At 45.7% G+C, this 22,559-nt stretch overlaps 1 protein-coding gene across 1 annotated transcript; it reads right to left on the reverse strand.

The window, feature by feature from the left end:
• Nucleotides 1–19,368: 19,368 nt before the first annotated feature.
• LOC123045124 (serine/arginine-rich splicing factor 4) lies at nt 19,369–22,119 on the reverse strand. The gene is made up of 3 exons (XM_044468068.1): nt 21,829–22,119; nt 20,002–21,555; nt 19,369–19,900 (listed from the first exon to the last, which is right to left on the reverse strand). Exons 1-3 carry the CDS (start codon nt 21,862–21,864, stop codon nt 19,835–19,837), a joined length of 1,656 nt encoding a protein of 551 aa, XP_044324003.1. The 5' UTR covers nt 21,865–22,119; the 3' UTR covers nt 19,369–19,834.
• Between the last annotated feature and the right edge of the window lie 440 nt (nt 22,120–22,559).

A 22,559-nucleotide genomic window follows, 5' to 3' on the forward strand; every position in this document is an offset into this window, starting at 1 on the left:
TCCCTTGTGGGGGCCGTGCTAGCCCCTTGTGGGCTGGTTAGCTTCCCTCCTATGGCCCATATGGCCCATATCTTTCCCCGAGGGTTCCAGTAACCCCTTTGGTACTCCGGTATGTACCTGATACACTCTGGAACCCTTCCGATGTTCGAATACTACCTTCCAATGTATCAATCTTTACCTCTCAACCATTTCGAGACTCCTCGTCATGTTCATGATCTCATCCGGGACTCCGAACAACCTTTGGTCACCAAAACACATAACTCATATAATACATATCGTCATCGAATGTTAAGCGTGCAGACCCTACGTGTTCGAGAACTATGCGGACATGACCGAGACACCTCTCCGGTCAATAACCAATAGCGGAACCTGGATGCTCATATTGGTTCCCACATATTCTACGAAGATCTTTATCGGTCAAACCGCTATGTCAACATACATTATTCCCTTTGTCATTAGTATGTCACTTGCCCGAGATTCGATCATCGATATCTTCATACCTAGTTCAATCTCATTACCGGCAAGTCTCTTTACTCGTTCTGTAATTCATCATCCCGCAACTAACTCATTACTCACATTGCTTGCAAGGCTTCATATGATGTGCATTACCGAGAGGGCCCAGAGATACCTCTCCGATACTCGGAGTGACAAATCGTAATCTCGATCTATGCCAACCCAACAAACACCTTCGAAGATACCTGTAGAGCATCTTTACAATCACCTAGTTACGTTGTGACGTTTGATAGGACATATGGCATTCCTCTGGTGTCCGGGAGTTGCATAATCTCATAGTCGGAGGAATATGTATTTGACATGAAGAAAGCAGTAGCAATAAAACTGAACGATCATTATGCTAAGCTAACGGATGGGTCTTGTACATCACATCATTCTCCTAATTATGTGATCCCGTTCATCAAATGACAACACATGTCCATGGCTAGGAAACTTAACCATCTTTGATCAACGAGCTAGTCTAGTAGAGGCATACTAGGCACATGGTGTTTTGTCTATGTATCCACACATGTATCAAGTTTCCGGCTAATACAATTTTTGCATGAATAATAAACATTTATCATGATATAAGGAAATATAAAATAACAAATTTATTATTGCCCCTAGAGCATATTTCCTTCAGTCTCCCACTCGCGCTAGAGTCAATAATCTAGTTCACATCGCCATGTGATTTAACACCAATAGTTCACATCTGTATGTGATTAACACCCATAGTTCACATCACCATGTGATCAACAACCAAAGGATTTACTAGAGTCAATAATCTAGTTCACATTGCTATGTGATTAACACCCAAAGAGTACTAAGGTGTGATCATGTTTTGCTTGTGAGAGAAGTTTAGTCAACGGGTCTACCATATTCAGAGCCGTATGTATTTTGCAAATTTTCTATGTCTTCAATGCTCTGCATGGAGCTACTCTAGCTAATTGCTCCCACTTTCAATATGTATCCAGATTGAGACTCAGAGTCATCCGGATCGGTGTAAAAGCTTGCATCGACGTAACTCTTTACGACGAACTTTTTATCACCTCCATAACCGAGAAATATTTCCTTAGTCCTCTTATATAACTAAGGATAACTTTGACTGTTGTCCAGTGATCCACTCCTGGATCACTATCGTACCCCCTTGCCAAACTCAAGATAAGGTACACAATAGGTGCTGTACACAGCATAACATACTTTATAGAACCTATGGTTGAGGCATAGGGAATGACTTTCATTCTCTTTCTATTTTCTGCTGAGGCCGGGTTTTGAGTCTTACTCAACTTTACACCTTGCAACACAGGCAAGAACTCCTTCTTTGAATGTTCCATTTTGAACTACTTCAAAATCTTGTCAAGGTATGTACTCATTGAAAAATCTTATCAAGCGTCTTGATCTATCTCTATAGATCTTGATGCCCAATATGTAAGCAGCTTCACCGAGGTCTTTCTTTGAAAAACTCCTTTTAAACTCTGCTTTATGCTTTCCAGAAAATTCTACATCATTTCCAATCAACAATATGTCATTCACATATACTTATCAGAAAGGTTGTAGTGCTCCCACTCACTTTCTTGTAAATACAGGCTTCACCGCAAGTCTGTATAAAACTATATGCTTTGATCAACTCATCAAAGTGTATATTCCAACTCCGAGATGCTTACACCACTCCATAGATGGATCGCTGGAGCTTTCACATTTTGTTAGCACTTTTAGGATTGACAAAACCTTCTGGTTGCATCATATAAGACTCTTTTTAATAAATCCATTAAGGAATGCAGTTTTGATATCCATTTTCTAGATTTCATAAAATACGACAATAACTAACATGATTCGGACAAACTTAAGCATTGATACGAGTATGAAAAACTCATCGTATTCAACACGTTGAACTTGTCAAAAACCTTTTGCGACAATTCGAGCTTTGTAGATAATAACACTACCATCACCGTCCATCTTCCTCTTGAAGATCCATTTATTTTCTATGGCTCGCTGATCATCGAGCAAGTCAACCAAAGTCCACACTTTGTTCTCATACATGGATCCTATCTTAGATTTCATGGCCTCAAGCCATCTGTCGGTATCTGGGCTCATCATAGCTTCTTCATAGTTTGTAGGTTCATCATGGTCAAGTAACATGACTTCTAGAACAGGATTACCATACCACTCTGGTGTGGATCGTGCTCTGGTTGACCTACGAGGTTCTGTAGCAACTTGATCTGAAGTTTCATGATCATTATCATTAGCTTCCTCTCCAGTTGGTGTAGGCATCACGGGAACGGATTTCTCGGATGAGCTATTTTCCAAATTGAGAGAAGGTAAAATTACCTCATCAAGTTCTACTTCCCTCTCACTCACTTCTTTCGAGAGAAACTCCTTCTCTAGAAAGGTTCCATTCTTGGCAACAAAGATCTTGCCTTCGGATCTGTGGTAGAAGGTGTACCCAATTGTTTCCTTAGGGTATCCTATGAAGACGCACTTCTCTGATTTGGGTTCGAACTTATCAGGCTAAAGCCTTTTGACATAAGCATCGCATCCCCAAACTTTAAGAAACGACAGCTTAGGTTTGTTGCCAAACCACAGTTCATACGGTGTCGTCTCAACGGATTTTGACGGTGACCTGTTTAATGTGAATGCAGCTGTCTCTAATGCATAATCCCAAAACAATAGTGGTAAATTGGTAAGAGACATCATAGATCGCACCATATCTAATAAAGTGTGGTTATGACATTCGGACACACCATTATGCTGTGGTGTTCCAGGTGGCGTGAGCTGTGAAACTATTCCACATTGTTTTAAATGAAGGCCAAACTCGTAACTCAAATATTCACCTCCACGATCAGATCATAGAAACTTTATTTTCTTGTTACGATGATTCTCCACTTCACTCTGAAATTCTTCGAACTTTTCAAATGTTTCATACTTGTGTTTCATTAAGTTGATATACCCATATCTACTCAAATCATCTGTGAAGGTCAAAAAATAATGATACCCGCCGCAAGCCTCAACACTCATCTGATCGCATACATCGGTATGTATTATTTCCAATAAGTCATTAGATCATTCCATTGTTCCGGAGAATGGAGTTTTAGCATCTTGCCCATAAGGCACGGTATGCAAGTATCAAATGGTTCATGATCAAGTGATTCCAAAAGTACATCTGAATGGAGTTTCTTCATGCGCTTTACACCGATATGACCTAAATGGCAGTGCCACAAATAAGTTGCACTATCATTATCAACTTTGCATCTTTTGGCATCAATATTATGAATATGTGTATCACTACGATCGAGACTCAATAAACCATTAACATTGGGTGTATGACCATAGAAGGTTTTATTTATGTAAACAGAATAACAGTTATTCTCTATCTTAAATGAATAACCGTATTGCAATAAACATGATCTAATCATATTCACGCTCAAGGCAAACACCAAATAACATTTATTTAGGGTCAACATTAATCCTGAAAGTATAGGGAGTGTGCGATAATGATCATATCAATCTCGGAACCACTTCCAGCACACATCGTCACTTCACCCTCAACTAGTCTCTATTTATTCTGCAGCTCATGTTTCGAGTTACTAATCTTAGCAACCGAACAGGTATTAAATACCCAGGGGCTACTATGAGCACTAGTAAGGTGCACATCAATAACACGTATATCAAAAATACCTTTGTTCACTTTGCCATCTTTCTTATCCGCCAAATATTTGGGGTAGCTCCGCTTCTAGTGACCATTTCCTTTGTAGTAGAAGCACTCAGCTTCAGGCTTAGGTCTAGCTTTGGGCTTCTTCACGGGAGTGACAACTTGCTTTCCATTCTTCTTGAAGTTCCTTTTCTTTCCCTTTGCCCTTTTTCTTGAAACTAGTGGTCTTGTTTAATCATCAACACTTGATGGTTTTTCTTGATTTCTACCTTCGTCGATTTCAACATCACGAAGAGCTTGAGAATCACTTTCGTCATCCCTTGCATATTATAGTTCATCACGAAGTTCCAGTAACTTGGTGATGGTGACTAGAGAACTCTGTCAATCGCTATCTTATCTAGAAGATTAACCCCCACTTGATTCAATCGATTGTAGTACACAGACATTCTGAGCACATGCTCACTAGCTGAGCTATTCTCCTCCATCTTTTAGACGAAGTACTTGTTAGAGGTCTCATACCCCTCGACATGGGCATAAGTATGAAATACAAATTTCAGCTCTTGGAACATCTCATATGCTCCGTGGCGTTCAAAACATTTTTGAAGTCCCGGTTCTAAGCCGTAAAGCATGGTGCACTAAACTATCAAGTAGTCATCATATTGAGCTAGCCAACTCCCACAATAGGTCTGTCACCTAGCGGTGCATCAAGGACATAATTCTTCTGTGCAACAATGAGGATAAACCTCAGATCACGGACCCAGTCCGCATCATTGCTATTATCATCTTTCAACTTAGTTTTTTCTAGGAACATATCAAAAAACTTAGGGGAGCTACAACGCGAGCTATTGATCTACAACATAACTTGCAAACACTATTAGGACTAAGTTCATGATAAATTAAAGTTCAATTAATCATATTACTTAAGAACTCCCACTTAATAGACATCCCTCAAGTCATCTAAATGATATGTGATCCAAATTAACTAAACCATGTCTGATCATCACGTGAGATGGAGTAATCATCAATGGTGAACATCTCTATGTTGAACATACCCACTATATGATTCACATTCGAGCTTTTGGTCTCCAGTGTTCCGAGACCATGTCTGTACATGCTAGGCTCGTCAAGTTTAACCTGAGCATTCCGCATGTGCAAAACTGGCTTGCACCCGTTGTATTTGAACGTAGAGCTTATCACACCCGATCATCACGTGGCATCTCAGCATGAAGAACTTTCGCAACAGTGCATAATCGGGGAGAACACTTATACCTTGAAATTTTAGTAAGGGATCATCTTATAATGTTACCATCGTACTAAGCAAAATAAGATGCATAAAGATAAACATCACATGCAATCAAAATATGTGACATGATATGGCCATCATCATCTTGTGCTTTTGATCTCCATCACCAAAGCAACATCATGATCTCCATCTTCACCGGCTTGACACCTTGATCTCCATCGTAGCGTCGTGGTCGTCTCGCCAACTATTGCTTCTACGACTATCGCTACCGCTTAGTGATAAAGTAAAGCAAATACATGGTGTTTGTATTTCATACAATAAAGTGACAACCATAAGGCTCCTGCCAGTTGCCGATAACTTTTACAAAACATGATCATCTCATACAATAACGTATATCACATCATGTCTTGACCATATCACATCACAACATGCCCTGCAAAAACAAGTTAGACGTCCTCTACTTTGTTGTTACAAGTTTTACGTGGCTGCTACGGGCTTCTAGCAAGAACTGTACTTACCTACAGCACAAAAACCACAACAATGATTTATCAAGTTTGTTGTTTTAACCTTCACAAGGACCGGCCGCATTCAAATTCGATTCAACTAAAGTTGGAGAAACAGACACCCGCCAGCCACCTTTATGCAAAACTAGTTGCATGTCTATTTGTGGAACCGGTCTCATGAACATGGTCATGTAAGGTTGGTCCGGGCCGCATCATCCAACAATACCACCGAATCAAAATAAGACATTGGTGGTAAGCAGTATGACAATCACCGCCCACAACTCTTTGTGTTCTACTCGTGCATATCATCTACCCATAGACTTGGCTCGGATGCCACTGTTGGGAAACGTAGTATGTAATTTCAAAAAAATTCTTACGTCCATGCAAGATCTATCTAGGAGATGCATAGCAACGAGAGGGGGAGTGTGTCCACGTACCCTCATAGACCGAAAGCAGAAACGTTTACTTATCTTGGTTGATGTAGTCGAACGTCTTCTCGTTCCGACCGATCGAGTACCGAACGTATGACACCTTTGAGTTCTGCACATGTTTAGCGCGATGACGTCCCTTGAGCTCTTGATCCAGCAGAGGGTCAAAGGATTAGATGATTTCTGTCATCACAATGGCGTGGTGACGGTGATGGTGATGTGATCCACGCAGGGCTTCGCCTAAGCACCGCGAGAATATGACCGGAGGCGTAAACTATGGAGGGGGGCGCCGCACACGGCTTAGAACAATTGGTGTGTATCATAGGGGCACCGCCCCATATATAATGGAGGGAGGGAGAGGAGGCTGTATCATAGGGGCACCCCCCCCCATATATAATGGAGGGAGGGATAGGAGGCCGGCCTAGGCACACCCCAAGTGGGGGGAGTCCCACTTGGGCTCCTAGTAGGATCCCCCCCCCTTTCCTTTTACCAGAGGGGGAAAGGGGGAAGGAGAGGGAGAAGGAGAAGGGGGGCTCCGCCCCCTTCCCTACTCCAATTCGGCCTCCTCCCTTGTGGGGGGCGTGCTAGCCCCTTGTGGGCTCGTTAGCTTCCCTCCTATGGCCCATATGGCCCATATCTTTCCCCGGGGGGTTCCGGTAACCCCTCTGGTACTCCGGTATGTACCCGATACACTCCGAAACCCTTCCGGTCGAATACTACCTTCCAATATATCATTCTTTACCTCTCAACCATTTCAAGACTCCTCGTCATGTCCGTGATCTCATCCGAGACTCCGAACAACCTTCGGTCACCAAAACACATAACTCATACTCATATAATACATATCGTCATCGAACGTTAAGCGTGCGAACCCTACGGGTTCGAGAACTATGTAGACATGACCGAGATGCCTCTCCGGTCAATAACCAATAGCGAAACCTGGATGCTCATATTGGTTCCCACATATTCTGCGAAGATCTTTATCGGTCGAACTATTATGTCAACATACGTTATTCCCTTTGTCATCGGTATGTTACTTGCCCGAGATTCGATCGTCGGTATCTTCATACCTAGTTCAATCTTGTTACCGGCAAGTCTCTTTACTCGTTCCGTAATGCATCATCCCGTAACTAACTCATTAGTCACATTGCTTGCAAGGCTTCATATGATGTGCATTACCGAGAGGGCCTAGAGATACCTCTCTGATACTCGGAGTGACAAATCCTAATCTCGATCTATGCCAACCCAACAAACACCTTCGGAGATACCTGTAGAGCATCTTTATAATCACCCAGTTATGTTGTGACGTTTGATAGCACATATGGCATTCCTCTGATGTCCGGGAGTTGCAGAATCTCATAGTCGGAGGAATATGTATTTGACATGAAGAAAGCAATAGCAATAAAACTGAATGATCATTATGCTAAGCTAACAGATGGGTCTTGTCCATCACATCATTCTCCTAATGATGTGATCTCGTTCATCAAATGACAGTACATGTCCATGGCTAGGAAACTTAACCATCTTTGATCATCGAGCAAGTCTAGTAGAGGCATCCTAGGGACACGGTGTTTTGTCTATGTATCCACACATGTATCAAGTTTCCGGTCAATACAATTCTAGCATGTATAATAAAATTTATCATGATATAAGGAAATATAAAATAACAAATTTATTATTGCCTCTACAGCATATTTCCTTGATCATGCACATCAAGTAAAGGCCAATACATAGGATAAGAAGTTTCTTGCAATTCTATCATGTTGGAAACATAAAAAGATGGAGATGTAGTTCCTCTCTCATAATAATTGCAAGTAGGAGCAGCAAGCACATGCATATTGTATTCATTGATACGTCTCCAACGTATCTATAATTTTTGATTGCTCCATGCTACTTTATCTACTGTTTTAGGCGATATTGGGCTTTATTATCCACTTTTATATTATTTTTGGGACTAACCTATTAACCGGAGGCCCAGCCTAGATTTGCTCAGTGTTTCGAGGAAAAGGAATATCAGACGGAGTCAAAACGGAACGAAATCAACTGGAGAAGTTATTTTTGGAAGGAAACCCACCTGATGGACTTGGACTCCATGTCAGAAGATACGAGAGGTTCTCACAAGGGTGGGGGGCGCGCCCACCCCCCTGGGAGCGCCCCCCTGCCTCGTGGGGCCCCCGTAGCTCCACCGACGTACCCCCTGCACCCATATATACCTACATACCCTAAAACTTCCAGAACAGAAGATAGATCGGGAGTTCCGCCGCCGCAAGCCTCTGTAGCCACCAAAAACCAATCGGGACCCTATTCCGGCACCCTGCCGGAGGGGGATCCCATCACCGGAGGCCATCTTCATCATCCCGGCGCTATCCATGACGAGGAGGGAGTAGTTCACCCTCGGGGCTGAGGGTATGTACCAGTAGCTATGTGTTTGATCTCTCTCTCTCGTGTTCTCTCTTGTGTTCTCTCTCGTGTTCCTCTATGGCACGATCTTGATGTATCCCGAGCTTTGCTATTGTAGTTGGATCTTATGATGTTTCTCCCCCTCTACTCTCTTGTGATGACTTGAGTTTCCCCTTTGAAGTTATCTTATCGGATTGAGTCTTTTATGAACACTTGATATATGTCTTGCGTGGGATAACCGTGGTGACAATGGTTTATTCTATTGATCCACTTGATGTATGTTTTGGTGATCAACTTGCGGGTTTCGTGACACTTGGGAACCTATGCATAGGGGTTGGCACACGTTCTTGACTCTCCGATAGAAACTTTGGGACACTCTTTGAAGTACTTTTATGTTGGTTGGACGAATCTGAGATTGTGTGATGCATATCATATAATCATGCCCACGGATGGAGTATCTAGGTGACATTAGGGTTTTGATTGATTTGTATCTTAAGGTGTTATTCTAGTACGAACTCTTTTATAGATCGATCCGAAAGAATAGCTTTGTGGTGGTTTCGTACCCGACCATAATCTCTACGTTTGTTCTCCGCTATTAGTGGCTTCGGAGTGACTCTTTGTTGCATGTTGAGGGCTTGTCATATGTTCTATCTATGTTATTATTGTTGAGAGAACTTACACTAGTGAAAGTATGAACCCTAGGCCTTGTTTCCTATCATTGCAATACCGTTTACGCTCACTTTTACCACTTGTTACCTTGCTGTTTTTATTATTCCAGATTACAAAAACCTATATCTACTATCTATTTTGCACTTGTATCACCATCTCTTCGCCGAACTAGTGCACCTATACAATTTACCATTGTATTGGGTGTGTTGGGGACACAAGAGACTTTTTGTTATTTGGTTGCAGGGATGTTTGAGAGAGACCATCTTCATCCTACGCCTCCTACGGATTGATAAACCTTAGGTCATCCACTTGAGGGAAATTTGCTACTGTCCTACAAACCTGTGCACTTGCAGGCCCAACAACGTCTACAAGATGAAGGTTGTATAGTAGACATCATTCATCAAAATCATCATGTGCAATGGTAAAAGGCAACCCATCAATGTAATCCTTAATAAGTGCAAACTTCTCCGATATAGTGTAGTTTGGAGAATTCAAAAGGATAATACGACTATCATATGTGGGTGCAATAGTAACAATTTCATTCTTAACATAAGGAACTATAGTAAGTTCATCTCCATAAGCATAATTCATATTGGCATCTTGGCCACAAGCATAGCAAGCATCAAGTTCATCAAAAGGGATATTTCAAATGAATAAACGAGATCATAGCAATTATCATAGCATTCATCCTTCGGTAAGAACGAAGGGGCATTAAACAATGTATGAGTTGGAGGGTTGCTCTCATTATAAGGTGGGCATGGGTAGCTGACCCGCTCTTCCTCCTTTTGTTCTTCACTCTCCTCATCATCTTTTCATCCAATGAGCTCACAGTTTCATCAATTTCTTCTTTCGTAGACTCCTGCAAAATATTAGTCTCTTCTTGGACAGCAGAGACATTCTCAATAAACACATCAATATTGTAATTGCATTTATAATTATCATAGCAATATTTAAGGATAGCAAAATTTTCAGGTCTATAGACTGAATCATCAAAATCTTCAAACTTTTCAAACAAAGATTCAATTTCATAAGCACCCTTTAAAGCAACAAATTCTTCTATTCGTTCCACATCATAGTAATCATATATACCATTAGCATAAGAATACAAGGTTTCATTATCACTAAACTCACATGAAAATAGAAGGTGTGGAGCCTTCATCCTAGAGCAGCAAGTATAATCATATCTCAAGAATAGATTCCGAGCATACCAATGCAACATATTAATTTGATCCCATAATAATTTCCCTTTTGTGTAAAGTGATGATCCCTAATGTATTCACGTTGACCCAACGTGTCTCCCATTATCATGTTGAATGGGGTTTTCTCAAGATTATCAAAGTAGTGCATAATATTTTTCACATAACGAGCACCGAGGATTTCAGGAGGTTCCCCATCTCCATGAGTAGTAAGTACCACTAATTCTTTTGGTGTTTCGTGTTCCATATCCATAACTAAAGATAGAGAACAACTTGGAACAGAGAATAAAAACTACTTAGTGATTAAGCAAACAAGCACACACGAGAATATTCACCCCATGGTATTGCTCCCCGGCAACGGTGCCAAAAAAGGTCTTGATAACCCACAAGTATAGGGGATCGTTTGTAGCCTTCTTCGATAGATAAGAGTGTCGAACCCAATGAGGATCTAAAGGTAGAACAAATATTCCCTCAAGTTCTATCAACCACCGATACAACTCTACGCACACTTGATGTTTGCTTTACCTAAAACAAGCATGAAATTAGAAGTACTTTGCGAGAATAAAACTACAAATAAAATGCAAGGTAATAAAAGTGGATAGCTTTTGTCAACAAGAAAGTCATTTGTCCCTAGGCAATCGATAACTAGACTAGTAATCATTCTTGCAATTTTATATGAGGGAGAGGCATGAGCTAACATACTTACTCTACTTGGATCACATGCACTTATGATTAGACCCCTAGCAAGCATCCTCAACTACTAAAGATCATTAAGGACGTGAAACCCAACCATAGCATTAAGTATCAAGTCCTCTTTACTCCCATACGCAACAACCCACTTACTCGGGTATGTGCTTCTGTCATTCACGCCAACCACCATAAGCGAATCATGAACATATTGCAACACCCTACAGCGGGGATCCCATCGTTTGCGCGACATGGAGGGCACCATAGGACATCACCATAAATAAAATATACAATCATACCAACCAAGATCATGATTAACCCACAGGACAAAACGAATCTACTCAAACATCATAGGATAACCACATATCATTGGGAAATAATATATAGTGTTGAGCACCATGTTTAAGTAGAGATTACAGCAGGGAGAAGGGGTGTTACACCACTACATAGAGGGGGAGAAAGTTGGTTTTGACGGTAGCAAGATTTTTTATGTAGATCGCCGTATGATCCTTGCCCCGGCAGCGTTCCGGTGCCACCGGGAGAGAGGGGGAGAGAGGGGGAGAGAGCCCCCTTCTTCTTCTTCTTCCTTGGCCTCCCCCCCTAGATGGGAGGAGAGTTCCCCCTGTGGTCCATGGCCTACATGAAGGTTGAGAGGCGGGGGGCCCTCCAAGATTGGATCTCCCTCTCTATTCTCTTCTGTTTCGCGTTCCTGTTTTCTGGCCCTTCACCATTTCTTAAATTCCCGGAGATCCGTAACTCCGATTGCGCTGAAATTTTTACACGATTTTTTCCATAAATTATATTTATTGCGCCCGAAGAAGGGCCCCAACCGACTTACGACGAGGGCACAAGACACATGGGCGAGCCAGGGGTGCCCGACGCACCCTGGTGGGTTGTGGTGGTCGTGGGCCTCCGTTACCGTTGATTCCACCTTCCAAAAATCATAAATATTCCAAAATAATTCTCCGTAAAAAAATTATCGCGTTTGGACTTCGTTTGATATCGATATTCTGTGAAACAAAAAACATGCAACAAACATGAATTGGCGCTGGGCACTAGATCAATAGGTTAGTCCAATAAATCATATAAAATGTTGCCAAAAGTATGTGAAAGTTGTATAATATTGGCATGAAACAATCAAAAATTATAGAAACGATGGAGACGTATCAACGTCATCGGCCGCGTCGCCGTCCTCCTCAACGTCATGGTCATCATCATCGTCATCCTCGTCATCACCATTGCCGCCATGGTGGACCTCATCACCGCCAGCACCACAGATGTGACCTTTAGGTGAAGAGGTCGCGGCTCCGTCGACCTCCAAATCGATGAGTTCCTCCTCAACTGCGTCGTCGAAGGACTCCTCCTCGGAGGACTCCTCCTCATCCTCCGACGCCCCTTTCCGCTTCTTGGAGGGCTCACCCTTCACCTGGGTAGCCCTGAGATGGCTGGCATCATAAGGGCGTCCAAGTTAGGGCTCACCCCCTGCCCCTACAACGGGGGCTACGAATGGTATGTCGCAAAGGTAGCAAACCCCTGCATAACAGCAGCAAGAAAGCGTTCAAGAAAAAGAAGCGCCGACCTCTAGTAAGGATGGAGCTACAAAAAAGACACTCACGTTGCCGGGGGGATGGTCAGCCGTGAAAGGCTTGATGACCTCCTTCAACGAGTTCGCATTGGCATTTGGGCCCACCAAGTAGCCAAGGTAGACGTCAACGTCTTCCAGGCTTAGATCTACTTCAGAGACCATGCAGGATCTCTTGCCCCAACATATCGGGACAGAGGGAGGGCCAGGGCCTGCAACAGAAAAACGCGACACTCCACCCATGTACGCGCGATATGGCCTTCGGTTAGTCCGCCTTTCTTCAGGCAGACGGGGGCATGCGCCAGTTCCTTTGCTGTCGTCAAAAGCCGGGATAGAGGAGCCCACGAAAGCATCTTCCTGGGGGCTCATTCGAGAAATCCGGCATGTCGTCACCGAGGCCTTCCACATAAAACCAAGATTTATGCCATTCCCAAACAGACTTCGGGAGGTCAAAGGAGAAGAAGGTGGAGTTGGGACAGGGCTACAAGATGGCTTCCTCCCCGAGGTCACATACTGCGCCTTCGTTCTACCAAACGCAGACACGAAAGAAATACCAGAACAACTTTAAATGAGGAACTGTCCCGAGGAAGCATTCACGGAAAGAAATGAAACTGGCGATATGGAGTACTCCGTTAGGAGGAATATGATGTAGTTGACAGTCGTAAACTGGAGAAGGCCGCGCACAAATTTGTGGAGAGGAAAGCTAAGCCCCCTCCCAAAATACCCTAAGCAGACGATGTGCTCACCACTGCTAGGAGTGGGCGGGACTTCCCCGGATGGCAGTTGGACCTTCATGTCTACTGGCATTAGCAGCTGGTACTTGTAGGCCTGGACCTCCTCCTCCATTGCCGCGGAGGGGAACCACTTCCCTGTGGATTTAGGGGTAGATCGCGCCGATCACTCGACGTTTTTAGAGGCAGCCTATTTTTGCTTTTGGCCGATGGCACTCACAGCCGGCTCCTGGTCAGAAGCCCGACTCCCCTTCTTAGTCCTGGTCCTGGCCATCGCAGCGAAAGGGAAGGACAACGAGGTTGGTGGCGGTGGAGCAAGGCGGAGCGCTAACAACATGCACGATGAGACTGATGTTGGAAAAGGGAGTTAAAATGGGCAAAGGCGGGGAGAAGTTGAAATCCCCTCATTTTGCCTCCTCTTATAGCCGCTCTGAAACGAAGCATCGTGCCTCGCGGCATGGCATGTGCCATGTGCCTTGCGCGGTTTCCTATTTTTCAAGGGATGGGCGCACGCGAGAATCATGGCACCATCATGAACGCCCCAAATTACCGGGATACACCACCAACAATTCCCTCCACGGAGCTCTGATCCGGCCTAAAGTAAAAGATGCCGCCAGGGTGTGCAACCCTTTGAAGGACGTGGCTACCACAATAGGTCGGGTTCGGAGGAAGACATGAGCCTGCCAGAGGGTCTCAAAGACCACTTCTGCGACCTCCGCCACGCTCGAGGGCTGCTGACAGTGTCATACACCGAGGTTGGCCCATTCAGAAGAGCCTGGCCCTAGTCCTCGTCAAGAACCTTCCTGCCGCCCAAGACAAAGATCGGAGGCGCCCTAGATTGCATTTATCCCCCCATACACCCTAGACCTCCTCTACCTATATAAGGGGAGGTTAGGAGGCTTTCATCCCATCTAATCTCAGATAGCAACTCTCGGTAGCAATATCACACACCATTGTAAACCCCTCGCACGAGGTATCCCTCCACCATGAAATATCAAAGCAAGCAAGATGTAGGGTATTACTCTCCGGAGGCCCGAACCTGGGTAAAACCTTTGTGCGACCTTCGATCCGAGACTTCCTATTGTAGGGTGGAGACCCTAAGTGGAGATCTTTCACGAATTGGAGGGGAATCCACAAAGAACGCGAAGAACACGAAGAACAAGAGGAGAAATCACAAGAGGAACACTCAAGAACAAGTCCAATCACACATCCACTAGACTAACAAACACATGAGATTCACAAGGTACAAGAACAATCAAAGGGAAACAAGATACATGGTAAAGTTCATCTCAAATCCAAAGGAGATGAGGTCTTGATGATCTAGATAGATCCTTCCCTAAAGGGGTCTTGAATCCCTAAGGATCTTCTCCAATGGAGGTCTTGAACTCCAATCCAGGCTCCTTTCTTTCAAGAGGAATCCCACAAGGGGAGTACATGAGCCAAGCTGTAATGTCTAGATATATTCTTAGCTAAATCTAAATGGATGAGGAGGAGTACATATAGGTCCAAGGCATCAAGGGGTAAGGAGGGACGAAAGGGGGATACATGGGCAAAGCCCAACAACGCTACACACAGGGGGCCCCGTGTGCACGGGGTAAGTGGAGTCCGTGCGCACGGGGTCTCCAGCGACCTGATACACTTAGCCCGTGCACACGGGGTCAGTGAGGCCCGTGGACACGGTACACACCCGTGTGCACGGGGTCTTCAGGACCGTGCAACATGGGAGGCCCGTGGGCACGGGGTTGGGGAGGCCCATGTGCATGGGGTCGCCTGGGAGCTGCTGCCTTCTTTCTTGGCGGTTCCTTCTTCGCTTCCAGGCTTCCCTCTTGGATGGTGTAGTTGTTCTCTTGAGCTTGGACTCCTCCTCGATGAATGTGTAGCTCCGCTCACACCTATCTATGCACACGGGAGAGGGGTCAAGTAGTATACCATCCTCGAAGGGCACAAGTGAACATGTGTAAAGGAGATGATTCACCTTTATGTATGTAAAGTAGATGGGGTACGTGTCAATTGCCAAACGAACTCTTGACATGGTGATGTCCATAGGATGCTCCACATCACTTCCAGCTCCGCTCAAACCACTACCGAGGGATGTGACGGTATTTTGCCCGTCGGTGCCTGGGAGTGCCGGCAACTAGACAGAATAAGAGACCCCCAGCCCATGGACATGGATGTTGTCTCGTCCCTAGAGAGAGAGAACCCCGGGTCAGCTCCGGCTGCCCTTGTTGAAGAAGTTGTGATTGTCTCGAGTGAAGACCGTCAGACCATCATCTCATCGAGTGTTACTCCCCAAGCCGCAAGCCCGTCTATCGCCGCCGTTCTGGCCCCGACTCCTCCTGTCGCCCCTGCTTCCAGTATCCCCGTCTCCCTGAGGGACGTTGGCACTAGCTCTGGCGCCACCCCACTACCCTCGGTCGACATGGATCTTGCGACATACCGATCAATCGGGTCTGACTAATGATGTCAGGGGCCAACATGCTGAAGGAGTTGACACACAAGAACCTCTCTGATGCCTTGGTGCTGGTGAACCTGGGCAAGGCCGACCGCAAGAATGCCGAGTTAAGTTCGGCCACAATTTCTTCTTCTTCCACACCCTTGCCACGCCGATGTATGCGCTGGATGCTCCGCCCCCACCCACCATGCCATCACCGCTGGATCCTCCTCCGCTTAGGATAGATCTCGTCGCCGCCATCCTGTCCATGAGAGAGGTAGAGAGAGCGAGCGAGTGAGGGAGGTGGGTGGGAGCGAGCTGATCAGGACAGGCTGTTAACGGCACACCGTCCACCCTGTCCGCACGCGAGGGATTAGCCATGTCCAATCCTGTTAAAAAAAAGCTTGGTGTTTTTTGTCACTGCCATTTCTCAGCGAGGTGAAAAATGTAATGTTTTGTAAAGTCATGGTTTTCTGCTTATGACATCACTATCGTGGTGGTTCTGTGCATTTTACGTAAGGCAGGAACACTTGTGTATTTGGTGAAGATTTGGCATGAACATATGGCGCTGGGGGAGCACGAATGAAAGGTATTTCCTTTCTCTGCTAAGCTGAGAAGTTTGCATCAAAATGATGCGCGGTACTGGAGGCCTGGAAGTACCAATATGTCTCAAGTAGTTTATTACAATTGACTATATATTCTTAAGCTATTTCGTCATCATGTTGATCTTATGTACAATTGGTTATCGTATTGCGGCTATATGGAAGTTATTAACGAGACCGAAGGATCGAGCCAAGGTGTGGCAGCTCATCACTTGGCTACTGCTCCATTGTACTGAACTGTGGTGATAAGGGGGGGGGGGGGGGGGGGGGGGGGAGACAACTCTGGCTAGGGCAGCCACTCCTCGCCTCATTGGGCTCCCCGCTCCCACTTCGGCAGGCGTTGTGTCCCGTCTCTTTTGACGCTGTGCGGCTCATTTGGGCTTTGGCCCTGTATCAGACCATTCCTTGCCCTTGGCGGCCTTTTCTTTTCTTTGTTGCTTTGAACCTATCTGAACCTATTTGTGTCGGAACCTTGTACGGGACTCAGTTTAAGGCCGGGCATAATGCCTCTTTTCTAAAAAAAACTGTTCATTGGATCACCGGAACCAACACTATTGTTTTGGAGGTGTCATTAACCACTTAGATGTACCCCCTTTGTTCCTAAATATAAGTCTTTTTCGAGATTCCACTACGGACTACATACAGATGTATATAGACATACTTTAGAATATATATTCACTCATTGTACTCCATATGTAATCCGTAGTGAAATCTGTAAAAAGACTTATATTTAGGAATGAAGGTAGTATATTAAACACCCTTTTTTGTTGTTCTGTCAGCTATGGCAGAACTAACACCTCCGAAGAAAATGCAAGTTCATCTTAACATGAGATTACTACTACACAAAGCTAGTATTCTTGCGTCTCTGAAACTCACGATGGTATTTGTTTATAGCTTTATTAAAGACTCCATGGAGACATGCTACTGAAACAGAAAATCGTCGTTTAACTAAGACTCATCTAACAAAATGCACTTATGGAACAAATGAATTAGGAAAGAAAAGCAGAACATGACATTGAAAAAAAGAGCATGCTCAATGCAAATCCTTTACAGAACTTAAATTAATCTCTATTTGCGGGTGGCCACGGCCACATAAGAAAGCTCGACGGATCCCACAAATAGTCTACCGCCTGTCCGTTCCACCACCTCTGTCGGCCTCATGCCTTTGGGTCCTCTCATCTCCTCGATTATTTTTCCATCAGCATTGATCCTCAAGGCAAGTAGATGGCTATCAACGTCAAAGGGGAGCTCTGTCTTCTCATGATGTAATGCCACCCAGTATCCTCCTCTCTTATCCGGGCTCACATTATCAGGATAGCCCGGTAGATCAGTTAACAGTTCGATCGTGCCTGTCTTGGGACCTTTGGTCCAGTACCTCAACAACTTGCACGGCCCGGTCGATGAGATGACGAGGTGTGTCCGGTCAACGCTGATGGCGAGACCATTGGGGTAAGTGATGCCGGCCTTTAGCACAATCACTTTTCCTGTGCGTGGATCATATCTCATTAGGCGGCCTGTCGAGTCCCCGGTTCTTGTTACCATCTCGTGTTGTGACCTTTGATATTTCATAGAGCTGTCGGTGAAGTAGACTTCACCGGTCACCTGGTCGACGTCCACGCCGTTGGTGAAACGGAGAGGAGCGCCATCGGCCTCCGTCACAAGCACCGTCGCCTCCCCACCTCCTGGCGCGACCCTCATGAGCCCCTTGTAGGCGTCGGCTATGTACAAGTAGCCAGACTTGAGGTGAAACCGTAGGCCCAGCGGACGGCCGCAGCGGCTCTCGGTCACGGTCTCGGGGCGGCGGACGGACGCCGTGCACGCCTCGCTGCTGTATCCAGGGCTGTAAGTGTACGTCGTCCAGCCGAGCCTGTCGCCGTTCCACTTGAGGACGCGGCCGTCGGAGACGCCGCTGTATGGGCCGTTGCCTTTGGCGTCGAAGGCGACGCTCTCCGGGCCGCGCAGCAGTCCAGGCGGCAGCGGCAGGTGGCGGGTCCGCGTGGCGTCGATGCTGGGGACGACCGCGGCAGCGGCGGAGGCCCCGAACATGAACAGCAGGAGCAGGACAGCAAGCGCCACGCCGAGATCCCTCGTGCCACTCGCCATGTTGATTTGCTTCGGCAGCTATACTACTGTTGGAAGGTGAGCCTGTTTGGCTCGGTTGCTTGGTTGGTTTGGTGGAGGCCAGAAGAGGCTGCTCTTGTAGCGACGGACAGCCAGACTCCCTGCATGATCCGGCCGTCCTCCTCTCCTCGGTCTCGGAACTGACGGCGAAATCTGTCCAAGTCCGAATTCGGAAATCTTTCTGTGCCATGAAACCCAGGACGACACTAAGAGCGCCTTGCCTAATCTGTTACCGCTCTAATCATATACTGTTACAGCAGCCCACGAGTTCCAACAGAATGTTTCTGCAATGAAACCGGCCTGTCAGTTCAATATTTCAGATATGATGCAAAGCTGAATTATATCTACCTCATCTCTAAAAAAGGGCTGAATTCTACAGCCGCATCTGCTGGGACCAGATTTCTATGGAGGTTCTCTCACCCTCGATATCTGGGCAGGCTAGCGCATAATAAACTGAATAAATGAACCAATGTGGAAAAGAAAAGGTCAAGATAGGAACCCATCTATTTATTCATGATGCAAACATACAACTACAGTGATCAACGCCAAATAAACAATGATCATCATTTCGAACTGCAACTGCACATAGATCTCCAAACCACGGATTATTCCGAGGCATGCCATCGTTGCAAAGTTTAAACCACAAAACACAACATTTCTCTATAGCTCCTTGCAATATCCTGCGCCACAAAAGGCAACAACAGTTTTAAGTAGTAGACCAGTACACTGCATCACAGGATCCAAGATCAAGTTTACTGGTTACAAGAATCCAAGTGCATGTAAAAATGGATGGCTTTGCTATATGGGATAAAGTTCATTTGGCAAAGCACAGCCATCTATATTTCAGCTCAACAACGATGTATAGTTGCCCAAAAAATAAACAACGATTGTATCATGTTAAGCCATCACAGCTTCTGTCCAAGTGTGCTACTATCGAGCAGTAAGATGTAGTCACGACGTGAGCAGGTGTTGTATTAGTCGTGCAGGATCTCTAGAAGGAACAAAAGAGAGTTCACGTGCTACAAGAGTTTATCCAGCTATATAACTGAACTGCAGACAACGGGATTAATGACGACTAGATGGAAGTCCATTCGATGCCTTCAGCGCTGCAGCTTCCTCCTTGCAAGTCGCGGGCTTGTCGCTGGTATGTAGACTTTATAGCTGACCTGAAGAATGTAAGAAAGGCAGTTAGACACAATGCATATGATTGACCTTGTGATATTCAAGCACTTGATATACAGAGCAACAGTGCAGTTTTATTGCTCACCTGCACTGTCTCTCCATCATGCATCCTAGAGAAAGTCCTCTTCTCAAACTGAGAACCATCTTTGTCCTCAGTCCCTGCTGCCTGGCTCTTGCCCGCATCAGTCGACAAAACAGAGCTCTCAGGAACTGAAGCTTCACCAATCTTTCTATCATCTCCATCGATTCCTTCAAGCTTGTTTATTTCAGCAGGAAAATGTCTTACTTCACTACTGCTTTCGACAGAGGCAGGATTCTCACAAGCTGTAGGGATTGTTGTAAATGTACTGCCATCAAGCCCTTCCCTGGAGGGTATACTCACAACTGATCTAACTCTGGGTCTTGCTTGCACAGGACTCACCACTGAGCTGATGCCTAACCTTTGCTTTATACTACCAGAACTCGCGAGGGTGCTTCCCAACCTTTGCATTACACTACCACCATTCCTACCATCATGTGAAGTGATATGAGAAGTTGAACGTATCTCTTCTAGTCCGCTTCCCAGCTGTTGAGTAGGACCACAAGTATCACCAGCCTCGAGTATTCCAGGTGATCTATCCCTGTGAGTCGTTTCCTGCTTCCAAGGACTTCTACCATTCTCAAAATCTTCAAATTCAGGTGATCGAGTAGAGTGGCCAACTCCAAGATTGCTTCCCTGCCTCTGAAAAGGGGCAACAGCAGACCTTGCTTCAGGAAATTTTGTGACAGTATTCTGGGGGCTATCTGTTAGTACTTCCTTCCCTGTACCATTGTTTTCTGTCTTGCCTACCATGGCCACGGCTCCCTTAAACTTCCTGAAGTTCTCAAGAGCTTTCTGCCTGAGAATGAGCTCCAAATCCTCCTCAACCTCTGGGCTTTCGCAACTAACAGGTAAGATCTCACCCGTTTCATGAGCATCCTTGGAAGGTGGGCTTTCCATCTCCTTCAGCTCCACATTCTTCTCATAATCGTCAGCAACCGCGTCCTCATCGCTATAAACATCCTCAACAGATCTCTTCTCATTCTGCGGATCCTGGCACTTGTCATAGTCCTGTACAACCCTGTCCCTACTTGCATCATGTCTCGTGCCGTCCGCCCTCCGCTTCCTACTTTTGCTCTTGCTCCTGCTCCTGCTCCTGCTCCTGCTCCTGCTACTGCCACTCCTGGCTGGACTGCTCGAGTAGCTCCTTGATCTCCGTACCCGCCTCCTCTTTCGATCCTTGTCCCTCCCCCTTCCTTTCTTCTTCCTAGGATCTTTGGAGTGGCTCTTGGGCAGTGGGCTCACTGACCTCTCAGAGTCTGAGGCACTGCTGCTGCTAATGCTATGGTGGCTGCGGCGGGAGTGACTCCTGGACACCGAGGAAGGGCTACCGCTGGGGCTACGGCTTGGACTCAGGCTGCGGCGGCGGCGGCGGCGGCTGCCACTGCCCTTGCTCTTTTTCCTCCTCTTGTCAACAATCTTCTTGGTGGGCTTCTTGGAGCGCTTGCGGGGTGGGGAACTGGAGCTGGAGCCGTCGGGGGAAGGGGAGCGGCTGCGGCTGTGGCGGACACTCCGACGCTTGCCGCGCGAGGATCGGATCTTCTTGGACTTGGCCTCATCCTAACAAGATGACGGTAGAAGCTTCAGTTAGTGGGGGGGTCCCCGAAGAACACAGCGATAAAGAAGAATCGGGCATGGCATGGTGCTAATTCTCTGTCTGAAATCTAAGCAGCTGGTACGATAAAATTCTTGGATTCTCAGTCCATGAAAAAAGCAATCGGCATCAAAAGAGAAATCTAGAATCCGACCGAGAAAGGTCTCCTAATTCCTAACCCTAAGTAAAGCGGAGAAAGAGGGGAGGCGGAGAGATAGAGAGATAGAGAGGGTTGGTACCTCGTCGGCGGCCTTCTTGGCGGATTTGCTCTTCATCAGGCGGCGGCTTTGCCCGTGGAAGAAACCCCCAATGAGGAAGACGGGGCAGAAGGGCGTGTCCTCTGCAGCTGTTGGCCCTGGATTTGGGTTTGCTTCTGTTTCAGTCTCTCTCTCCCCCCTCTCCTTTTCTGTGTGTCCAGCTTTGGATAGAATCCCTTTTCTCGAGCGCACTTGGATGGAATCCCTACTACGATTCTTTTTCGGCAAAGTTCTATGTTACCTATATGGTACTCAAGCCTAGCTTCGTTTTAGATTTTGTGATCAAACATGTAGCTACTGTGAGACATATGCAAAAGGAAAACGCAGGTCGTTTTAACCTTTTGTATGTAAGACAATAATATACGGGCCGAATTTGTGTGTTTTGACTTTTTTTTTTTTTGCAATGTTCAGCCGGATCTGACCCTGGTTTCAAAATAAAAAAATCAGGATCAGAGCCTCTTGCAAACAGCCAAGAAGGTTGGTGGTAGGGTTGTATAACGTACCGCCGTTGTAGGTTGACGGGCAGCCAACGTCATCCTTTTTTTGCTACTTGTATGATTGCACGATGTATTACTCTTCGTGCATATGCACGTATATATGATGTACAAAGATGGGCCACGGATCTCAACTATACAAGAAATTAGGAGGCGGGCCCAATACGCAATATGTACATAACACATATACTCACCCCCCACCCCCACGCGCAGTCGAAG

This window comes from Triticum aestivum, chromosome 2B (genome assembly GCF_018294505.1).
Source record: "Triticum aestivum cultivar Chinese Spring chromosome 2B, IWGSC CS RefSeq v2.1, whole genome shotgun sequence".
Classification (NCBI taxonomy): Eukaryota; Viridiplantae; Streptophyta; class Magnoliopsida; order Poales; family Poaceae; genus Triticum; species Triticum aestivum.